At 43.4% G+C, this 21,474-nt stretch overlaps 1 protein-coding gene and 1 pseudogene across 1 annotated transcript in view; both read left to right on the top strand.

Moving 5' to 3' along the window:
• The first annotated feature begins 4,537 nt into the window (after window positions 1-4,537).
• Window positions 4,538-16,257, top strand: LOC119524789 (annotated as a pseudogene).
• Window positions 16,258-16,648: 391 nt separating this feature from the next.
• Window positions 16,649-21,474, top strand: part of RARRES1 (retinoic acid receptor responder 1) — a 39,062-nt gene continuing 34,236 nt past the window's right edge. Inside the window, exon 1 of the mRNA XM_037841886.1 lies at window positions 16,649-16,995. Within this exon, the coding sequence (XP_037697814.1) occupies window positions 16,714-16,995 (282 nt within the window). The 5' untranslated portion in view covers window positions 16,649-16,713. The remainder of the gene's footprint in view (window positions 16,996-21,474) is intronic.

Consider the following 21,474-nt stretch of genomic DNA (forward strand, 5'->3'; position numbering starts at 1 on the left):
AGGACAGGAGGCTCAAAGGGACACAGTTGAGACATAAGAAAAAAAAAAAAGAGGAAATATAGAATGTTAGCTTTGTATCAATGTTGAATTTCTTGAACTTCTTAGCTGCGCTTAATGGGATTGCATAAAAGAAAGTTCTTGTTCATGGGAATTGTATATGTGAATTATATTGTTTGTTCAAGGATGTGTGCAGCTTGCTCTCATATGTTCAGAAGACAGAGCAATAGATGATGGTTGATAGATAGGGAGAGAAAGAAAGAAACGGTGGTGTGACAGGATGTTAAAGTTGTTGGATCAGGGTATCAGGGGAGGGGGTCAGGGTTTGCTGGAGTTCGGTGTATGGGGTTGTATTGTTTTCACAACTGTTTCTATAACTTTGAAGTTATTTCAAAATAAAATTTAAAAAAAAATGGACTTGTCAAATCTTTTCAAGAAAAGAAATTTTTCTCAAAGCCACATAATCTAAATTAATTTTATTTTTAAATGTTAGCACAGTAAATTTTAAAAGGATTGTCTCATGCCCTCAGGTAAGTGGATCGTCGATTTGCATAGCAGTTCTATTAATATGCTCAAGTGCAGTAATATCTCTGCATCAAGAGCAGAGGAGCAAATAGGCTTTCTCCACTACCTACTTTTGCTAACACACAGGACCGAGACCACGACATAATCTGAATGTAGGAAACTTGATGCTGCTTTTTTTCTTTAGAAGTCCCCCAGGGTCATGTTGGCCCAAATGCTGCTCACACAGTGTCCTAAGGCCCAGGCTATCAATTTCCCCCCGGGCCACAGTGTCAGCCCCCCAGGCACCCTGAAGTCCAACTTGGCTCATTAGGATATGGAAAGAAATGGAGAAATGTCTCCCACATTAGATCCAAGGCTTCATTACATTCTTCCATGTTCCCCATGTTAACCAGAATAAAATGAAACTTTCATTGATGGTGACAGAGATAGAATTTTAAAATTGATGTTTTTCATGGTGATGAATGCACAACTATGTGACAATACTGAGAACTATTGATTGTATACTTTGGATGGTGTGCCAGTTTGGATGCATTATGTCCCCCCAGACGCCATGTTCTTTGACGCAATCTTGTGGGGGCAGACATATTAGTGTTGATTAGGTTGGAATCCTTTGTTTCCATGGAGATGTGATGCAATCAACTGTGGGCGAGATCTCTGATTGGATAATTTCCATGGAAGGTGTTACCCCACCCATTCAGGGTATGTCTTAATTGAATCACTGGAGTCCTATAAAAGTGTTCACAGACAGAAGGAGCTGCTGCAGCTGAGACAGACATTTTGAAGATGGCTGTTGGAAGCTGACACAGACATTTTGGAGAACGCCATTTTGAAACACAACCTGGAAGCATGCAGACGCCAGCCACGTGCCCCCCCAGCTAACAGAGATTTTCCAGATGCCAATGACTTTTCTCCAGTGAAGATACCCTATTGTTGATGCCTTACCTTGGACACTTTATGGCCTTAAGACTGTAACTTTGTAACCAAATAAACTCCCTTTATAAAAGCCAATCCATTTCTGGTGCTTTGCAAAATGGCAGCATTAGTAAATCAGAACAGATTTATTGTATGGTGTGTGATTATATCTCAATAAAATTACATTTTTAAAAATTGATCTTTTAATTTGGTACTAAAGATTGAGTGGCTGCCTCTGTGTTCTTCTCTCAAAAATAATCACAACTTCCCTATCCACAAAGTCATATTTTCTGGCCCTTCATTCGTATTGTTTCAGTAATCTAAGCATTGAATCCATCATGAGTCTCTCAAGTTGCAGAACGTTGGAGAAAGGATGGGTCAGACCTGAGTTTGAATCCCAGTGCTGACCCTTACTAGTGATGCAGCCTTGGACAAGGCAATTAACCTGTCTCAGACCCTCAGTTTACTCTTCTAAATTGTACAGATAATATAAAATAATTCTGTAAGAGAAAGCATCTAGCAACATGTCTGAAACACTGCTCCCCAAAAATATTGCTTTCCCTTCCTTTCCCCAAATCATTGCTGAAGAGGAAGCTCACTTGTCTATGACCGTGCCATTTAATATGGTAGCATCAGCCACAAGTGGCTATTTACATTTAAATTAGTTTAAATTAAATTAAATTAAAAATTCAGTTCTCAGATGCACTAGCCACATTCCAAGTGCTCAGTAGCCATGTGTGGCTAGCAGAGATCATATTGGACAGTGCAGACAGAGAACGTTTCCATCTGGAGATTCTATTGGACAGAGTTGGTCTATAAAGTAGAAATCTTCTTAACCACTGGATTCTGAAACTTCCAAACATAGCCACATCAGTCTCTACCTAAATTATGTCATGTGCAATCCCTTGGTGACAGGAATAAAAGCCATCATCCTGTTTCCTGTCACTTCCCTTCTAGAAAGGGCCTCCTCTCCAGTTCTGCACACACATGCACCCACAAAGAATTCAGTTTCACTGGACTTGAGCTAGAAAAGCTGCATCCTTAACCTCATGGATCCTGAAGATGATAGTTAAATGTTGAGCTTCCACCACAGGCCAGATCTCCCACCTTATATTCTAGGGCCCTCTGCACTGCAGCCTTTGTCTTCCTACTGAGGGTCTGATGGGGCGTAGGCATGATGTTGAAAACTCCAAGACCTGGGTCTTGTTCCCAAAGCAAATTACTATCTCTGGGGACACACTGCAACCCCGTGGGCCTCAGATAGGTTTCAGGCACAGGGTTGAGAGCCCTGTGAACTCTCCCATAAGCCCCAGCACCTTCAAGGTAGAGGCCAGGGAGCCAAACACTCTAGGAAAGCAGCTTCTTCCATATAGAGCCTCCGTTCTTTCCAGGACATGCAAAGTGCTTTCCTATAGGGATTTTGGAACAGACATTACAGGCCCAGAGGCACACAGGGCTTAACCTAAAGAAAAGTTGAGGTCACCTTTGAGCATGCAGACACAGGGAACCAGGTGAACAGCATTTTCTACACCAGTGTTCCTGGTTCCAAGACACGGAGATAAGGATGGTCTCAGACACAACCATGCTTGGACCAGTCAACTCTCAGTAGTCAAGGCTGGAGTATCTACAGTCTTCTCCCCAACACCTCCTACCTTCACATCCCCCAAGAAGAAGAAAACAATAAAGAAATATAGATTCATATTTTCTTACCTGATAATAGCGCTAATAAAAAATTAGGTTGAGGAGGCTAAAAGAAACAACTGAGATACTTTTTAAAGGCCCAGCAGTTTTTAGTTCTTGCTATCCCTTCTCATCATTTGTGAAAACTATGCCACAGTTGACTGCATTTTTACAAAACTATAGTTATTTTTTAAAAGTTAACGATAATTATAATAGCAATCACATATGCAGCTGCTACTTTGTGCCAGGCTTTACATATATATTTTAGCTCACTTGAACCTCACCAACAACTCTGTGAGGTTCCATATCTAGAAGGTATCTAGAAATCAGTCTCTAGAAAGCAGCCTGAAAAAGGAATAGGTGCTATAATATTGGGCAGCCTCTCTCATATATAAATATGGGATGTTTTTATCATTTCTAATAATTGATATCAACTTTGCAAAAACACCCATGTGTATTTGGGTGAGGCCAGGGGCAAGGGGAGGGAAGCAAAATTAAAGTTTTCATTTAAGGGTCTCTCAGGCCTTTGCAAAAAACTCCATCCATGACCCTCAGTCATGGCCCAGGTTAAATTCTCTGTCTAAGGGATTCCTTCTCCTTATTCTGGGTCTTCTCTGCCCCCTCTCTCCCCTGACCCTGCTCTTCTTTGTAGGCTTAGAGGGAGGCAGGGGAGTCTGTGTAGCTGGGGGTTGGTACTCAAGTGTGGACAGTTGTCCAGCCCAGGAGTGGTCAGTTTTCCACTGGGGCCATGTCCGGCCTGGCCCCATAGCTGACTCAACTGCTATAGTCATGGCTGGGAGTTGTCAGGGAAGGAGAGTGTCCCTTCTCCAGCTAGTTCAGTCCAAAGTGGTGGAATCTACTGATACGGTTGTTTGGAGGAAGGAGGGAGATATGGTATTCCCAGGCTGTGTTTGCTTCCCCCAGCCCCTGCACAAACATACCCCCTCAGGGCAGCCTTGTATCTCTTTGGTTCCTGCCAATGGTACTTGGCTCAGCAAACCATTGGGAATTCTTCAAATTGTATAACAAAATCACACTCAAATTAGCTTAAACAATAAAGTTGGCTTTATTATAACTTATTCATTCATTCATTCATTTATTCATTCATTATAACTTTATGATTTAGTTCTTATAACTAAAAAGTCGGAGACCCTTTTTTTGCAATGGGTTTGCTGCCAAGAACACAAGTGTCATGAAAACCATTGCTCAATCTTAAGCCAAATTGGGAAAGAAAAAGAAGCATATCAACATTGGGTACATAGATTGAGGCAAGTCCAGCACTCCTGGCCACCTGATCTACAAATGTGATGGAATCGACTAAATAACCACTGAAAAAAATTGAGAGAGAGCCTGCTGAGATGGGAATGGTTCCTTCAAAAATGCCTGGGTCTTGGGTAAACTGAAGGCTGAACATGAGCATTGAATCACCATTGAAATCTGCCTGTGGAAATTTGGGACCAGCAAGTATTATGAGACCATAACTGATGCCCCAGGACACAGAAACTTTATCAAAAACATGATTTACAGGCACCTCTCAGGCTGACTGTGCTGTCCTGATTGTTGGTGCTGTTGGTGAAATTGAAGCTGCAAACTCCAAGAACGGGCAGACCCGTGAGCATGCCTTTCTGGCTTACACACTGCGTATGAGACAACTAGTTGTTGGTGTTAACAAAAATCAATTCCACTGAGCCCCCTAGAGCCAGAAGAGATATGAGGAAATTGTTAAAGAAGTCAGCACCTACTTTAAGAAAATTGGCTACAACCCCAACACAGTAGCATTTGTGCCAATTTCTGGTTGGAATTGTGATGATACACTGGAGCCGAGTGCCAACATGCTGTGATTCAAGGAATGGAAAGTCACCTTTGAAGATGGCAATGCCAGTGGAACCACACTGCTTGAAGCTCTGGATTGCATCCTGCCGCCTACTCATCCAACTGACTGGCCCTTGTGCTTGCCTCTTCAGGATGTCTCCAAAATTGGTGGTATTGGTACTGTCCCTGGGGGCCAAGTGAGACTGGTGCTCTCAAGCCAGGCATGGTGGTCACCTTCGCTCCAGTCAACTTTATAACTGAAGTAAAGTCTGTTGAGATGCACCATGAAGCTCTGAGTAAAGCTCTTCCTGGGGACAATGTGGGCTTCTATGTCAAGAATGTGCCTGTAAAAGATGTTCATCAGAGTAACGTGGCTGGTGACAAAGCAAAAATGTCCCACCAATGGAAGCATCTGGCTTTACTGCTTAGGTGATTATCCTGAACCATCCAGGCCAAATCAGTGCTGAATGTGCACCTGTGCTGGACTGTCACCCAGTTCACAATGCTTGCAGGCTTGCTGAGCTGAAGGAAAAGCTTGATCATCATTCTGGTAAGACGCTGGAAGATGGCTCCAAATTCTTGAAATGTGGTGATGCTGCCATAGTTGATTTGATTCCTGGCATTGATTCCTGGCAAGCCCATGTGTGTTGGAGCTTCTCTGTCTATTCTCCTCTGGGTATTTTGCTGTTCATGATATGAAAGAGACAATTGATGTGGGTGTCATCAAGGCAGTGGACAAGAAGGCTGCTGGAGCTAGCATGGTCACCAGGTGTGCCCAGAAGGCTCAGTAGAGTAAATGAATATTCTCCATAACACCTGCCACCCCAGTCTTAATCAAAAGTGGAAGAAAGTTTCAGAACTGTTTCTCTCAATTGACCTTTGGTGTTTAATAGTAAAAGACTGGCTAATGACAATGCATCATAGAACCTTCAGAAAAGAAAGAATGGTTTGTGGACCATTTGTAGCTTTTGCCTGAAAGTTTTAAGTTATTATTTTTTAAAATCAGTACTTTTTAAATGGAAAAAACTTGACCAAAAATTTGTCACCCAATTTACAGACCCATTAAAACAAAGTTTGATGGGAAAACTCTACCTTCTTTTGAAAGATCAATCCTGAGTTGCTAAAGCAAAAGTCATAGAGTTGCCCATAATCTCTTTCTAGTGTTCTTATTGCTGAAATCTGGGAGGAATTTGACAGTTCACTGTTAACCAAAATTTTTTAGGACTGGAATTGAAGTGGTTTTTTTTCTTCATCTCTGGCTAAAGAGAGAGATCATCACTAAAGTTGATTTAAGTACTTAGTAAAAAACTTACAGGAGTAGTTTGTTAGTTGCAACTCTTGGTTATGACAAAAAAGCAAAGTAATTTTAATGCCTATTGGCTTCCTTTTAAGAAGGCCAAGTTCTGTAATAAATGCCATGAGTCACATACAGAATTTTAATTTTGTGTAGTTACGTTAATAGTGAGAGTTAATTGTATCTAGGTTTAGGAAAAAATAAAGATACTGAAATTTGGAAGAAAAAAATATAGTCTAGAGATAGGGCAGGCTTCAGGTGGGCCTTCACCCAGCAGGTCACTAATATCACAAAGACATGGTTTCTTTCACTTCCTCATCTCCACATTCCTGCATCTTTTTCATCCTTTGATGGTGCTATGATGGCACCAGCAGCTTCTGGGGCCACAATTCCCTCTCACAGAGGCAGCAAGGAGAGCAGGAGAGCATCCTGTCTCAGAAGAGCAAGACAGCTTCTCTCCAAGGGCCCACAAACTGCTCCTTGTGACTCACTCACCCAAATGCAGTCCTGAGCCTCTTCTGGAAGCCACCTCAATGACTGGTGGAATGGAGGGAGTGCCCAGTCGGGACCCCGGGAGCAGTGTGGTCAGCAGCAGGGGAGAAGTGCGGGTAGCGTGAACATCAGAGGAACACAACTGGGAGGAAGAGGGGATGTCTGCTGGAAGACCCCAAACACCAGTGTCCACTCCACCCCTCCTGGCCTCCAAGCACTGGCCTGAGATGTCTGACAACTGGCTCCTGGCTCCTCTTCCTGAACCTCCACTAGTCAGGGTAGCTGGGATCACAGCGTCACTAAGTCCTTTCTTTTCTCCACATCATGGCCCCATCCCCTCAACCCGGACTTTCAGGTCTGGTTATGAGGGTATTTCAGCAAGACTCCAGTGTTAAGACATCTCCATGGGAAAAGAAAGAGCCTTTCTCTAATTTTAAAGAATACCCCCACCCCCACCCCAAACTTCAAGGAAGACACATCCCAGCCACTGTGGACAGGGGAATGAGCAGTTAATGAGTCACAAAGCCCTTGCTTTCCTGCTCACTGATCTCTTTATGTACTCAAGGGAGTGGGAGAGAGTAGGTGCTGAAGTTCAGGGGTTGCTGGATGTCCTGGTTTCGCACACTCCACAGTTGCTGATGCCTGCAGTCTGTTCGATCAGAGCTCCAGCTTCTTGGATCAAGACTTTGCCTCTATTAGAAGAATAATACTTCTGAAAGGAGCAATGCGGTGAGCAAGGTAGTCATTTACACCACAGTGTTCTGGACCAAGGCAGTGGATTCTTTGCCTGATGTGCTCAAAGACCAATTCCTGAGACACCAGGGTTTCAAAGAGAGAAAGAGTTTATTGCTAGGTGTGAAGCAGGAAAGCAGGTAGCCTATCTGCCCAAAAATCTGTCTCTCTGGACTGCAGTGATTCTGATAGTTTCATAGCATCAAAATATGGGCAGGTTTCTAGGATAATGAGCACAATGGCCTCAGATGACATAATTAGAGGTGACCTAATTATTAGGTATGCAGAGATTGATCACCTGCTTAGTCACAGAATGTATGTGAGAAAATGGTGGCCTTAATATGATGATAGGCATGATTTTTAGTATTATAATGAGGTATAGGTGACATAGGTTAAAGTCTGAGCTACTGCACATATCAGATGGGCCCATTTTGGTTAGATCCAGCTTCTGTTATCAAGAAAACCTTGGACTTTGGGTGGGTGGGTTAGTTCTGGGCTGACCCAAGACCCTTCATTAATAAACATTAGGGTCTGCCTAGTGATCTCAAGACTCCAAAGTCAAAAAACTGGATAAAATGGGTACAAGTGAAGGTTTGTCACAAGGTTTTTACAATCACAAGGGCACAAGATAAAGGCTATAAATCATTATCAGAGATCAAGGAAAAGGATTACAGTTCAGGTTTCAGGTATTTCCCTCTGTCTGCTCTAACATACCAGAAAGTAAAAAGGAAGATTCAGTAATCATAATCATAATCATCACTTAAATCCTAACTTCTCAGTTACAACAGTGTGAATTAGTGCATCACCTCCTGCCCGTGGGACACATGACTGGGCCTGAGGCCAAAGAAGAGTGTGGAAAGGCAAGGCTCAAGAAGAGAAGTGGAGACCAGCCTGAACCATATGGTAAGAAAGCCAAGGGAAGGCTTGCTATGGCTATACTAGATGATAGAACTTGTAAAGTCCTGGAGAAATGGTGGGCCTTCCTACCACAAAAGAAATTGACACAAAATACATTTGTAAGCAGCACTTTGTTTATTTGCTAATTTAGGACAGGTAACATGCATTAGCAGCCCCACCACCACTACAAAAAAGGAGAAGGAGAAGGAGAAGGAGAAGGAAGGAGGAGAAAGAAACACCACAGAAAGGAATATGGTGAAAAGTGTCTCTCCCATTCCTGCCTTGTATCCTGAATTTGTCAATTTCTTATGGATCTTTTCAGAGCCCATCTTTGCATATTCACACATTTATGTATGTGTGCATAGATGTATGTTATTTGCATTTCTTTTTACACAAATAGTAGCTGCTATTTGCTCTATACTTCACTTTCCTATCTCTTAACAGTATGATACCTTAGAGATAGTTCAGATCAGCACATACAGATCTATCCTTCTTAATGGCTGCATAATATTCCACTATATGAAGGTATCATAATTATTCAACAATGGAACCCAGGTTTTTCCCTGCCTTTTACTTTTGCTTCTTTCAACAAATATGTATTGGTGCCAACTGTAAGCCACACATTTCTCTAGGGGACATAGAACAGAGAAGGAGACATTCAGCACCCCTGCCCTCAGGAAGTTTACAGCGCACATGCAGAGATGAACATCTCTGAATATGCTTCTTTTTGTATGTCTATGAAGGGGAATTGCTGAATCAAAAGTTATATGAATTTTGAACTTTGATAGATAATGCAAATTGTCCACCAAAAAGGTTATATGAATTTATTCTCTCACCAGCTATACTGTACATCTTTTCCTATGATTAAAAGTCACTGTAGCTTTATAAGCCAGTATGTTTATTAAACACAAACCAAGCTGTCTCTATAAAAATGCTCACAATCTCACATGAACCTGAGTAATGACCAAGGAAAGAGGAAGTACACCATATCATGACACCCTTATGGGGATACATCCACTTCTGCATGGAGGCCAGAATCTGCAAACTAAGATTTTCCTCCTTTCTTGTAGGGAGGAGTCTTGGCATTGAGCAACTTGATTACTATGTGTCTGAGCATGATTCTCTGTGAGTTTATCCTGTTTGGGTTTCATTGGGCATCTTGAATGTACATATTCATTAAATTCTTTCATTAAATTCGGGAAGTTCTCTGCCATTATTTCTCTGAATATTCCTTCTGCCCCTTTCTTTTGGGACTCCCATAATGAGTATACTGAAATGCTTGATGGTGTCCCACAGGTCTGAAGGCTCTGTTTATTCTTTTTCATTCCTACTTCTCAGCCTGGATCATTTCAATTGTCTTTTCTCTGAGATCACTGCTTCTTTCTTCTGCCACTAAAACCTGCTGTTGAAACCCTCTAGGGAATTTTTCATTTCAGTTATTGTGGTCTTCAACTCCAGTATTCCTCTTTGGTTTCTATTGAGAGTCTTAAAAGAGATTCTGTATTGTTCATTCATTGTTTTCCTCATATGGTTTAATTGTTTCCCTGTATTTTCCTTCATCTACTTGAGCATATTGAGGGTCATTCTTTAAAAGTCTCTCTTCAGTAAGTCCAAAGTCTGGTCCTTTTAGTTGATGGTTTCTGGATTTTCACCTTTTTTCCTTTGGATGGGCCATCATTTCCTGTTTCTTTGTCTTGTGATCATTTGTGCACACTGTATATTTTAATATTTTAAAGTGTTAATTCTGGGATCTACTCCCTGAGCTGTATGTTCCTCAAGCTTGCATCCAGCTAGTGATATGGCAGGTATTTTCTCGAATACCAGGAGCTAATCAAAACAAACCAAAGCAAAAAGCACCTTTCACTGTCTTTGCAAATTGGCTCTGCTTTAGCTGATCATCTCTTTCAAGGCTTTTCAGCCTCTTATCAAGATCAGCCTGAGGCAAATGTGAAATTCAGGTTCCTCTCTGTCTTACCTGAGACTGCATGGAGCCTCAGAGCCTGCTTCTTTTCCTGGGCTTGTGCTTGCTAGAAGCCTTAGGAGTTCTCCATTTACAGTTCACAGTAGTTGGAGGAATGCCCCTCTACTCCCTTTGAAATAGAATTTTACCCCCTTCTGGGTGCTCTCCCGAGTGACTTAATGCAGATAGTCCTTTGCTCCAGGCCATTTCAATTTAATAGTTTCTCACATTGTTCCAGCTGTCTGCAATCAGCTTCTCTGACCTCAGGACAAACTCTGGGAGGGAGAGTCCAAGAAAAGTGCTCTGCTCAGACTCTAAGACTTTCACTGGATAGCTTGGCATGGACATACATCCACCCCAATATATGCATAGGGCCCTAATATAAACCATGGCCTATAGTTAATTGTACAATTATAAAAATATTCTTTCTTCAATTGTAACAAATATTCCACATTAATGCTAGGTGTTAATTATATAACAGGGTAATATATGGGAATACTATATTTTATACATGATTGTTCTGTAAATCCACAACTTCTCTGTGCTGGTTTGAAGCTGCTGTGCACCCCAGAAAATGTCATGTCCTTTTAATCCATTCCTGTGAGTGCAGACCTATTATGGGTGGGACCTTTGGGTTAAGTTATTTCAGTTGAGATGTGACCCACCCCATTCAAGGTGGGTCTTAATCCTTTTCCTGGAGTCCTTTATGAGAGAATAAAAGAAACAGCAGAGAGCATACAGAAAAAAAGCCCCAGAGAAGCTAAAAGAGGACCCACAAAAGCTCAAAGAGGAGGTCACTGGAACCAGAAGCTGAGAGCAATGAAACCCAGGAACGAAGGGCCAACAGACACCAGCTGTGTGGTTTGGATATATTATGTCCTCCAAAGAGTTGTATTCTTTAATTCTTTAATGCAAACTTGTGGGGGCAGAATTTATTAGTCTTTTGATTAGGGTGGAACATTTTGATTGAATGTTGCCATGGAGATGTGATTCAATCAACTGTGGATGAGACCTCTGATTAAATTATTTCCATGGAGATCTGACCCTGCCCATTCAGGGTAGGTCTTGATTAGTTTACTGGAGTTCTTTAAACTGAACTCACACAAAGAGCAAAGAGACAAAAATGCCTCAGGATATTCTAAGCCAGGACACCCAGACACTTGGGAGCTGATTGTTTGGAGATGCTAAGCTAAGAGATGAAGCCTAGAGTTTGACCTGGAGAAGCTAAGAGAGAACTCCCAGATTCGTCAAAAGAAACGCCAGGGAGAAAACAGCAAGGCCGCATAGGAGCTGTGAGAGAGCAGCTAAGACAAAAGCCCAGAGACGTTTTGGAGAAAGCCATTTTGAAACACAACCCGAGAGCAAAGAACCAGCAGATGCCAGCCACGTACCTTCTCAGCTGACAGAAGTGTTCTGGGCACCACTGGCCATTCTTTAGTGATGGTATCCTCTCATTGATACCTTAATTTGAACACTTTTATGGCCTTAGGACGGTAAATTCGTAACCAAATAACCCCCCTTTATAAAAGCCAATCCATTTCTGGTATTTTACATAATGGCAGCCCTAACAAACCAAAACACTAGTCATATGACTTGTTATCTGACAGAGGGACCCCGGATGCCAGCAGCCTGTATTCAGAGAAGCCATCATCCTGTGGATGCCTTAATTTGGACATTTTCACTGCCTTAGAACTGTAAATTTGTAAGCTAATAAATCGCCATTGTAAAAGCCAATCCATTTCTGGTATAGTGCATTCCACCAGCTTTAGCAAACCAAAATACTCTCTAACAAAAAAAAAAAACAAAAATTACTTTAAAAAGTTCACATGGAAAGGCAAAATGTCCAGAATAGCCAATACAATATTGAAGTAGAAAAACAGTGTTGGCGGACTGACACCACCAGACTTCAAAACTTACCACAAAGCCACAAGAATCCAGACAGTGTGTTATTGGTGAAATAATAGACAAATAAATCAATGGAAGGGAACAAATATCCTAGAAACAGACCCACACAAATATAGTCAACTGATCTTTCACAAAAGAACAAAGGAAAAAAGGTAGATTTTTTCAAAAACCTGATGCTAGAACAACTTGACAGTCACATGCAAAAAATTGAATCCAGACACTGAATTTATATTTTTCACAAAAATTAACTCAAAAATGGATCATAGACCTAAATGTAAAATGCAAAACTATGAAATGTCTAGAAGATAGCATAGGAGAAAATCTAGGTGATCTTGGGTTTAGCAATGAGTTTTTAGATACAGCACCAAAAGTATGATCCACGAAGGAAAAAAATAAGTTGGACTTCATTCAAAGTGAAAAATTCTGCTCTATGAAAGACACAGATAAGGGGATGAAAAGGTCAGTCACAGACTAGGAGAAAATGTTTGCAAAACACACATCTGATAAAGGACTTATGTCCAAAATATACAAAGAACTCTTAAAACTCAACAATAAGAAAATAAACAACTCAATCCAAAAGCAGGCAAAAGATATGAACAAACATGAAAGAAGATACACAGATGGCAAATAAGCATATGAAAAGATGTGCAAGATCATATGTCATTAGGGAATTGCAAATTAAAAAAAATACGCTACGCATTTATTAGAATGGCTAGAATCCAAAACAATGATAACACCAAATGCTGGCAAGGATGTGGAGCAACAGGAACTTCATTCATTGCTGGCAGGAATACAAAATGGTACAGCCAATTAGGAAGATTGTTTGGCAGTTTCTTACAAAGCTAAGCATAATCTTACCTATATGATCTTCCAATCACATCCCTAGGTATTTATCCAAATTAGTTAAAAACTGATATCCACACAAAAGCCTGCACACAAATATTACTACCCGCTTTATTCATAATTGACAAAAATTGAAAGCAACCAAGATCTCCTTCAATAGGTAACAGGATAAACAAACTGTGGTATATCCATACAATGGAATATGATTCAGCAATAAAAAGAGTTATCAAACCACGAAAAGACATGGAGAAACATTAAATACATTTTGCTAAGTGAGAGAAGCCAGTCTGAAAAGGCTACATACTATATGATTCCAACTATATGACATTCTGGAAAAGGCAAAACTATAAAGACGCTAAAAAGATCAGTGCTTACCAGGGGTTCAAGGGATGAGGAGAGAGGGGAGGGGTTAATAGGTGGTGCACAGGGGATTTTTAGGGCAGTGAAACTATTCTGTATGATACTATAACAGTATATACATGACACTATGCATTTATCAAAACCCATAGTACTGTACAACACAAAGAGTGAGCCCCAATGTAAAGTATGGACTTTAGCTAATAATGTATCAATGTTGGTTCATCAAGTGTAACAAATGTACCACACTAATGCAAGATGTTAATAATAGAGGAAACTATGTGGGTGGGGGAAAGGGAACTCTCTGTACTTTCTGCTTTAAAAAATAAATTCTGTAATTTAAAAAAACTAACCTTGGAATAGTTTCCTGAGCTTACATAACAGCACTTGTTCCCTTGCCCTTTTCTGTGTGTCTATATCCCTGCTTCTTCACGACTTTCTAAGGTTCTCATAAATTACACACCAAGTGAAGACTCACTGCATAGACACTGCTTGTTGGCTGCCATCTTCCATTCCCACCCTGTCCATCTGTGCCGGTTTGGAGCTGTTACGTATCCCAGAAAAGCCATGTTCTCTTAATCCACACCTGTGGGGGCAAACTGTTGTGGGTGGGACCTTTTTATTAGGTTGTTCCCATGGAGATGTGACCCAGACCATTCAAGGTGGGTCTTAATCCCCTTGCTGGAGTCCTTTATGAAATAAAAAGCAGATGAAACTCAGAGAGCTTCAGAGAAGCTAAGAGATGAAATCCAGAGTGTGCCCCAGGGAAACTAAGAGAGGAAAAATCCCTGGGGGAGCTGAAAGAGAAAGCAATTGAAACCAGAGCCCAGGAGAGACTAGCAAACATCACCTTGTGCCTTCTCATGTGACAGAGGAACCCCGAATGCCAGCAGCCTTTCTTCAGAGAAGGTATCTTCCTCTTGATGCCTTAATTTGGACATTTTTATGGACTTAGACTGTAAATTTGTAACCTAATAAAACTCAATTGAAAAAGCCAACCCATTTCTGGTATATTGCATTCTGGCAGCTTTAGCAAACTGGAACATCACCCTTGTTTCAGCAATAAAAAATTGCTACTTGTCTCCCACTATCCATTCTCTCTGTAGGGATCCTGCTGGGGATTTGCCAAGATCCTTGGGATCTCTTTTCTGGATTCTGCTTCTACCACTTGGTATGCTTTTACTTCCAACCTAATGTATCTGTGACTCTTTTCAGGAGGGCTGTCCTTGTGCTACTGGTAACCCTTTGCACCAATATATAGAGAGCCTTAAGTGCCTGCGTTATATTCTCCATGGGAGCCCTTAGCCAACAAACAGAGAAACCTTTACATCTGTCACACAGAATTTAAGTAGCAAATTTGAAATCCTCAGCTAATCCTTTTTTATAACTATATCAAGTGTACCTAGGAGCAACCAGCTGACATCATTATACCTCTTACCTGCACTAAACTCTGTTAAGGTGTCGGAAACACTGTGACCCAGAGCCTTGCCTTGATTAAGCATATGATTAGGAGAATCAAATGGTGATATTTTGTGTATCTCTATTGCCAACTCATTCCATGGACTGCCAGTCCCATCTGATTATTGGAAATAGAGTCATTAGTCCCTTTGAATCTAATCCGAGTACGAAACCAATTGCAAAAACCCATTTCTAAGATTGTTTCTCAAGAACCACTCCCAGACCAAGCTGTATTAGCCACGGTTCTCTAGGGAAACAGAACCAACAGAAGATATCAGTAAATATGAGATTTTAAAAAAGTGTCTCATGCATCTGTGGGGACGTATGAGTCTGAATTCTGTAGGGCAGGCAGTAACTCTGATGAAGGTCTTCGATGAACTCCCCAGGAGAGGCTGGCTGGCTGAAGAAGAAATGAAAGTTCTCTCTCTTCTTCCTTAGGTCTTCAACTGATTGGATTAAATCCAGCTGATTGAATTCTCTCATTGCAGAAGACATTCCCGTCATTGATGTAATTAGCCACAGGTGCAGTCAACTGATTGACGATTTAATAAACAAGCCTTCTGGTTTATTAACCAGCCACAGATATCCTTGCAGTAAAGGTTAGGCCAGTGCTTGCTTGACCAGACAGCTGGACACCATCACCTGGCCCACACATGAACAGAACCATCACAAAGGGGGAGCGAGGACACTTTTCAGAGATAATAGCCCTATCCATCACCTGCCAGGCTTCCTCCAGCAGCTCATTAGCCAGAATGTGTGGATGGTGGGCCTGAGCCAGTCACTGGCAAGAGAAGGGACTTGGAGGGTCAGCAGGTGCTAGAAAAGGGTGGATCCATGAACAAAAGGAAAAAGGATGAAGGAATGGATGCTGGAAGCACTCAGCAATACCAATTCTACCCTCAGATTCCAGGTTCTCCTTATCTTCCTCTCTTGTCTATGGCTTAAAAACAATGGCACCATATCCCTTCACTGCTACCGTCTGGAAAGAGTTGACTGTACTCTCTGCCTCCACTTCCCTCAAGCCCCATCCATGCTTCTCCCCGCTGGGATCTGGTTTCCACCTCAGGCCTTTCCATCTGCTCTAGCACCAGGTTTATCAATGACCTACTTGTCCTTATTTTACTCTGTTCTGCTCACCACTCCCTCTTCCTTGATGCCTTTCTTTCCAGGCCAGCAGGTGATCATACCCGCCTCAGTGGACGCCCTCTGGCGTCCCGGGGTTCATCGTTACTTCCACCTACAGCCTCCTCTTCAACATCAGCTCTCTGGCGACCCACTTCTAGGGTCACTGTACCACTGTGACCCCCATCAATGCCCGCTGCACCCCACCCCCGTAATCCACCCACCCTCTCCGTTTTCTCCGAAGTCACAGCTCCAAGCCTTAGAGAACTGAAGCAGGTTCATTCTGAAACCCGAAAGGTTGCGAAATTACAGCAACCGCAGGGGAAAATATTCCTAGTCTCCGAACTGGGCCGGGGGCGCGGCGCGGGGTGGCGCCGGGCGGGCCGCGCTCTCTCGGGAAGGAGGGGCGCCCCAACTGACCCCCGCCACGTCCCCGCGAGGCCCGGGCCAAATACCCCCGTTCCGCGCCGCGAAGGCGCCGCCAGGACCGGGCACCGAGCCGGGCAGCGGGGGCCCAGGCAGAGTGGACAGGGAGCAGGGAGGGGCGGAGGGGGCCCGAGAGCTGCGGGAAGCGTCGAGGGGGCGCGGCCGAGCTCGGACACGGGCTCCCTCCAGCTCGCCGCCCCGGGGGAGAAGGGGAGGGGCCGTCGTGGCCTTATTTCCGCGAGCGCTGGCACCGCCCGCTCCGGAACAGGGTCCGTCCAGCAGCTCCAGTCCGCCGCCGACCATGCTGCTCCACGGGCAACCGCCGCCCGCGCTCCGGCCCGGGGAACTGCGCCCCGCCGCCCCTCTGCTCGCGCTGTTGCTGTTGCTCCCCCTCCAGCAGGCGGCGGCGGCGGCACCCGCAGAGTCCGGGGGCTTCGAGGTCCCCGGATGGCGCCAGGACACACAGCCCCCGCGCAGCCTCCTGCAGCAAGCGGCGCGCGCTGCTCTGCACTTCATCAACTTCCGCGCGGGGTCGCCCAGCGCCTTGCGAGTGCTGACTGCGGTGCAGGAAGGCCGCGCGTCGGTGAGTGCGAGAGGGGCACGGCGGGGGCGCGCCCCCTGCTGGGCAGAGGTGACTCCTGCTTGCTCGCGCCTGCCCGCTTGAGTGGCTGATTCTGGGAGAGAGCCAGTGATGCACCCGATGCCTGGGGGCTGAGGAATAGGTAGCGCGTCGGCGTCCGCGAAGTGTCCAGTGCGTGGAAGAGATCCATAGGTGCTCGGAGTCCGCAGAAAACTGGGGGTTCTTTCCGGCATTTAAGAGGCCGTAGATATTTCAGTGGCCAGCTCTTGACAGCTTCCATACCTGTCAGAGAGATGCATGGGGAAAAAGAAGAATAGGCCCAAAGGACAAGGCTTGATCACGTCTGGGGGTACCTAGAGTTAGTTGCCATGGAGATGGCCACCGTGGGTGCACCCACCAGGGGCTCCAGCAAAAATCTTGGGGATGGATTTCCAAGATCTAAGCCAGTTCCCATGCAAGATCTCAGACAGACTGTACTTTGTTAATTGCAGGCCACAGTGCAAGGGCTTCCGGATAAAGTAGTTGGTATTGAAGCTTAGCCCTGGGAGGGAACTTTCATGATACTGGCGGCTGCTTTAACCTACTGAGAGTGAGTGAATGGGCTCAGTGTTCTCAAAGTGAATGGATGGGAACTTTACAGTTTCTTGTTTGGTTGCTGATTTTCAGACACTGGCTATAGGTATTTTTGTGTCTGTGGTGCTATGTTGCTTTCTTTATCAAATACAGGATTTCAGAAGTTACAGGACACAAAATCTGACCCCCAAACAACTTTTTTCCTTCTGTTAATCTCCAAATATTCCATAAAGCTTGCAGACTCATTTCTTCAAAGAATCTAGAATACCGTAGAGAATGTCCCCCCCTTGAGGAGCTGGGGAAAAATGTGGAAGTGTTGGGCTTCCTCACCTGGATTGTTGCTGATGTTCTCACAAACATTGAGGACTGACGGTTTGATGTGCCAAGCCCTCTATCACCAGACTTGCCCTTACGAAGCTTGTTACTGCAAAGGAGAGGCTAAACCTGCTCGTAATTGTGCCTAAGAGTCTCCCCCTGAGTGCCTCTTTGTTGCTCAGATGTGGCCCTCTCTCTCTAGCTAAGCCAACTCGGCAGGTGAACTAACTGCCCTTCCCCTTAGGTGGTACCTGACTCTAGAGGTGTAAGTCTCCCTGGCAATGCAGGATATGACTCCTGGGGATGAGTCTGAACGCAGCATCATGGGATTGGGAACACCTTCTTGATATAAGAGGAATGTGAGATGAAACGAAGTGAAGCTTCGGTGGCTGAGAGATTTCAGATGGAGTCGAGAGGTCACTCTGGTATACATTCTTATGCACTATGTAGATAACCCTTTTTAGGTTTTAATATATTGGAATAGCTAGAAGTAAATACCTGAAACTATCAAACTCCAACCCAGTAGCCTTGACTCTTAAAGATGAATGTATAACAGTGTAGCTTACAAGGGGTGACAGTGTGAGTGTGGCTCACTCTCCCTTTATCCAGTGTATGGATGGATGAGTAGAAAAATGGGGACAAAAACTAAATGAAAAATAGAGTGGGATGGGGGGGATGATGTGGGTGTTCTTTTTTACTTTTATTTTTTATTCTTATTCTGATTCTTTTTGATGTAAGGAAAATGTTCAAAAATAGATTGGGGTGATGAATGCATAACTATATGATGGTACTGTGAACAGCTGATTGTACACCATGGATGATTGTATGGTTTGTGAATATATCTCAATGCAACTGAATTTAATTTACAAAAAAAAAACGGAGGAAATGTCTGCTTCAACTACAACATCAGCCATAGCATTGGCAAGAAGTAAATGGATCTACCATTGGGTAGATCCCCAAACCTCAGTTTTGCACTCTTTATCCAATCAGTGAATTGTTAGAATGATCCTTCAGTTGCCAGACAATGTCTGTTATTTGTCGTGAGCTGGACCTGGGGAGAGAAGGGAGCTGGTGAGTGAGAGGAGTCCTGTGGTTTGTGGGGGATCCCCTCCCCATTCTGGCGGTCAGTGTGCTTCTCTGTAAAATGAGAGAGTGTGGCTAAGTCAGGGTTTTTCCAACTTAGGGTCCACTCTTGGGTCACGAAATCCGCTTAATAGGGCACAATCTTTTTTTGTTTGTTTTAATGAAATATTTTGGAATACAAACTATTAGAGTGCGTTGCAGAAGTAAGGGTGAGCATTGTCTTCATACATGTTTCAAATATATATTTATGAACTGGATCACGATGAGGAATGCATTTCTTGTGTGGATTGCAGCTAAAAACGTTTTGGAAACCGGTGAACCAAATGATTATTAAGACCTCTTCCATCTCCGAAATTCCTTTGTTGTCCTCTAGTGGTGAAATGCAGTAATAGTTTTTGGCAGTAAGTGCAAGCAAGTGGTGAGAAGACTTCAGTGCTAGTTGGTGAAGGGGTGGTGTGAACTTTCTGTTTTGCTGTATTAGTTAATTTTAGGGAGAGGTCACAGGCCACAGTTCCCGATGCCATCTCTTTCCTGGCCTTGCACTAACCTTCCACAACCAGTGAGGCATCTTCTTTTCAGATACCACCGGTCCAGCCTGTGTGGAATGGTGGGAGATTTTGCATGGTGTGGAGCATTCTCTGCTACCCAGGGGCACCCTGGATCAGCCCCACGAGGTTTTCCTCACACCTGACTACTCGAGGCTGCCCTTTACTCTGAGGCAAGTCTCCTCTTGTCACCAGCAAGTTCCCGAACCACCTGTCCCTACCCCAAGCAGTCCGTGAGAGCCCAGCCCCCTAGTGACTTTTAGAGAGATTCACTGAGCTCTTCACGTGCACATCCACTCCAGAAATAGTCAACCCATTTGATTTGGGGGATTGTCACCCGTGGTGGATCCCTCTGACCAGTGCAGGACTAGTTGTTGGAAATGTGATTGAAATGGTTGACCAAAGTGTGGGGGGGAAAAGTCATGCCCATATCTTAATTGCTTTGATTTAAATTAAAATCTGCAAATGTGAGTCTATTGCCTGTCTTTTGATATAGGTCCAAGCCATTTACTGGAGCTCCTTGCTGTCTTTCTGGCAAAACCCACACCCATAGTGGTCATCTGTAATTTCCATTTTGATTGTCTTACAGTGGAGTGAGTACTTGCAAAGAATATGGTTTATAATCCTCTACTTATACTTTTTTTTTTTTTTTTTTGCCCAACCTTGACTCATCCACACCCAATTCAACAGCAAAATTTGAGACTCTATTTTATCAATTCTTTCTAAAGTTCATATATTGATTTTGGTAGAAATGCCCTCTTTTGCACTCACTCTTTACCAGTTTGCATAATATTTAATTACATAATTTAGATACTAAGTACAACTGGCATAACCAGGTTTAGGAATAAAAGCAACTGACTTTTGGTAAGCATCTGGCACCCCTGGTGCATGTGTTCTAGGCAGAAGTCAATGCATTTCTAGCATTCAGGGTACCGGGGCCACCCATCGGTGTGCCTGACAGAAGGAATGGAGTGTCAGTTGATCCATAAGTCAGGAGAGCATCTAGTCTAAGAAAAAACTTATTCTTTTATCACTTTTCAATCTATAAGACACTTTAATACAAATTAGCTCATCTAATTACTGCTGTTCTTGAAGACTCCTTCTCTCCACTAATGCCGGTGATTGAGAGGTGATCAAGCAGAAGAATAGGAAAGCACTACATTAAGGAAGCCATAGAAGCAAAAACAGGAGAATTAAAAAGGCCACAATGAATATGCAAAGGGAAAGATAAGTAATAAGATACTAAAGTGAAATAACTTTACTTTCAATGCTTCAAAGGGCTTTTACAGCCACTGGAAAATAATGAGCCCAGCACTCTTTCAGAGTCCTCACACCTGCAGAGTCCTCACACCTGCCCTGAAGATGAAACAACAATCCCTGAAAGCACAGAAAAGAGGCCCACACCATCCTTCTCATGCACACTGGTGATGAAATGGCACAGATGCACCCAAGAGTCCCACCCTGCCCTCCACCACTGCACCCACCTGACCTGCAGGCTCTGATCCTAGAGCCTTGGTCTCGAATGGGAGGCAAAGGGCCACCTGGCCTTGGGGGTACAACTTTGGCTTGGGCCTCCTTGGAACTTTGCTCAGATCACCCAAGTTAATTGCACCCAGATGAGCTAGCAAGTAGGAATGCTTTTAACTGTCTTATGATAAATTGTTTTCTAACCACACACACATTTTTTTACCAGCTCACAGCATTTTCCAGTTGTCTTTCCATATGTGGTGTCATAGCCTATGATGGAGATAGTAACAGAGCATTAGTAGTGGACCCAGGTAAAGACCACTGGTGGTGGGTCACAATTTTAACCCTCAGGAGTCTGACTTGGCTATAGATTCTGCTGGACTGAAATTAATGAGACATGGAATGCTAAACACACACAGTTTCCCAAATCCAGCTAACCTTGATCTCAGTGAAAGAGCTTTGAATAACTCTAGAGATGTATTCACATTTATGCAGCATT

Source organism: Choloepus didactylus, chromosome 1, assembly GCF_015220235.1.
Source record: "Choloepus didactylus isolate mChoDid1 chromosome 1, mChoDid1.pri, whole genome shotgun sequence".
Lineage (NCBI taxonomy): Eukaryota > Metazoa > Chordata > Mammalia > Pilosa > Megalonychidae > Choloepus > Choloepus didactylus.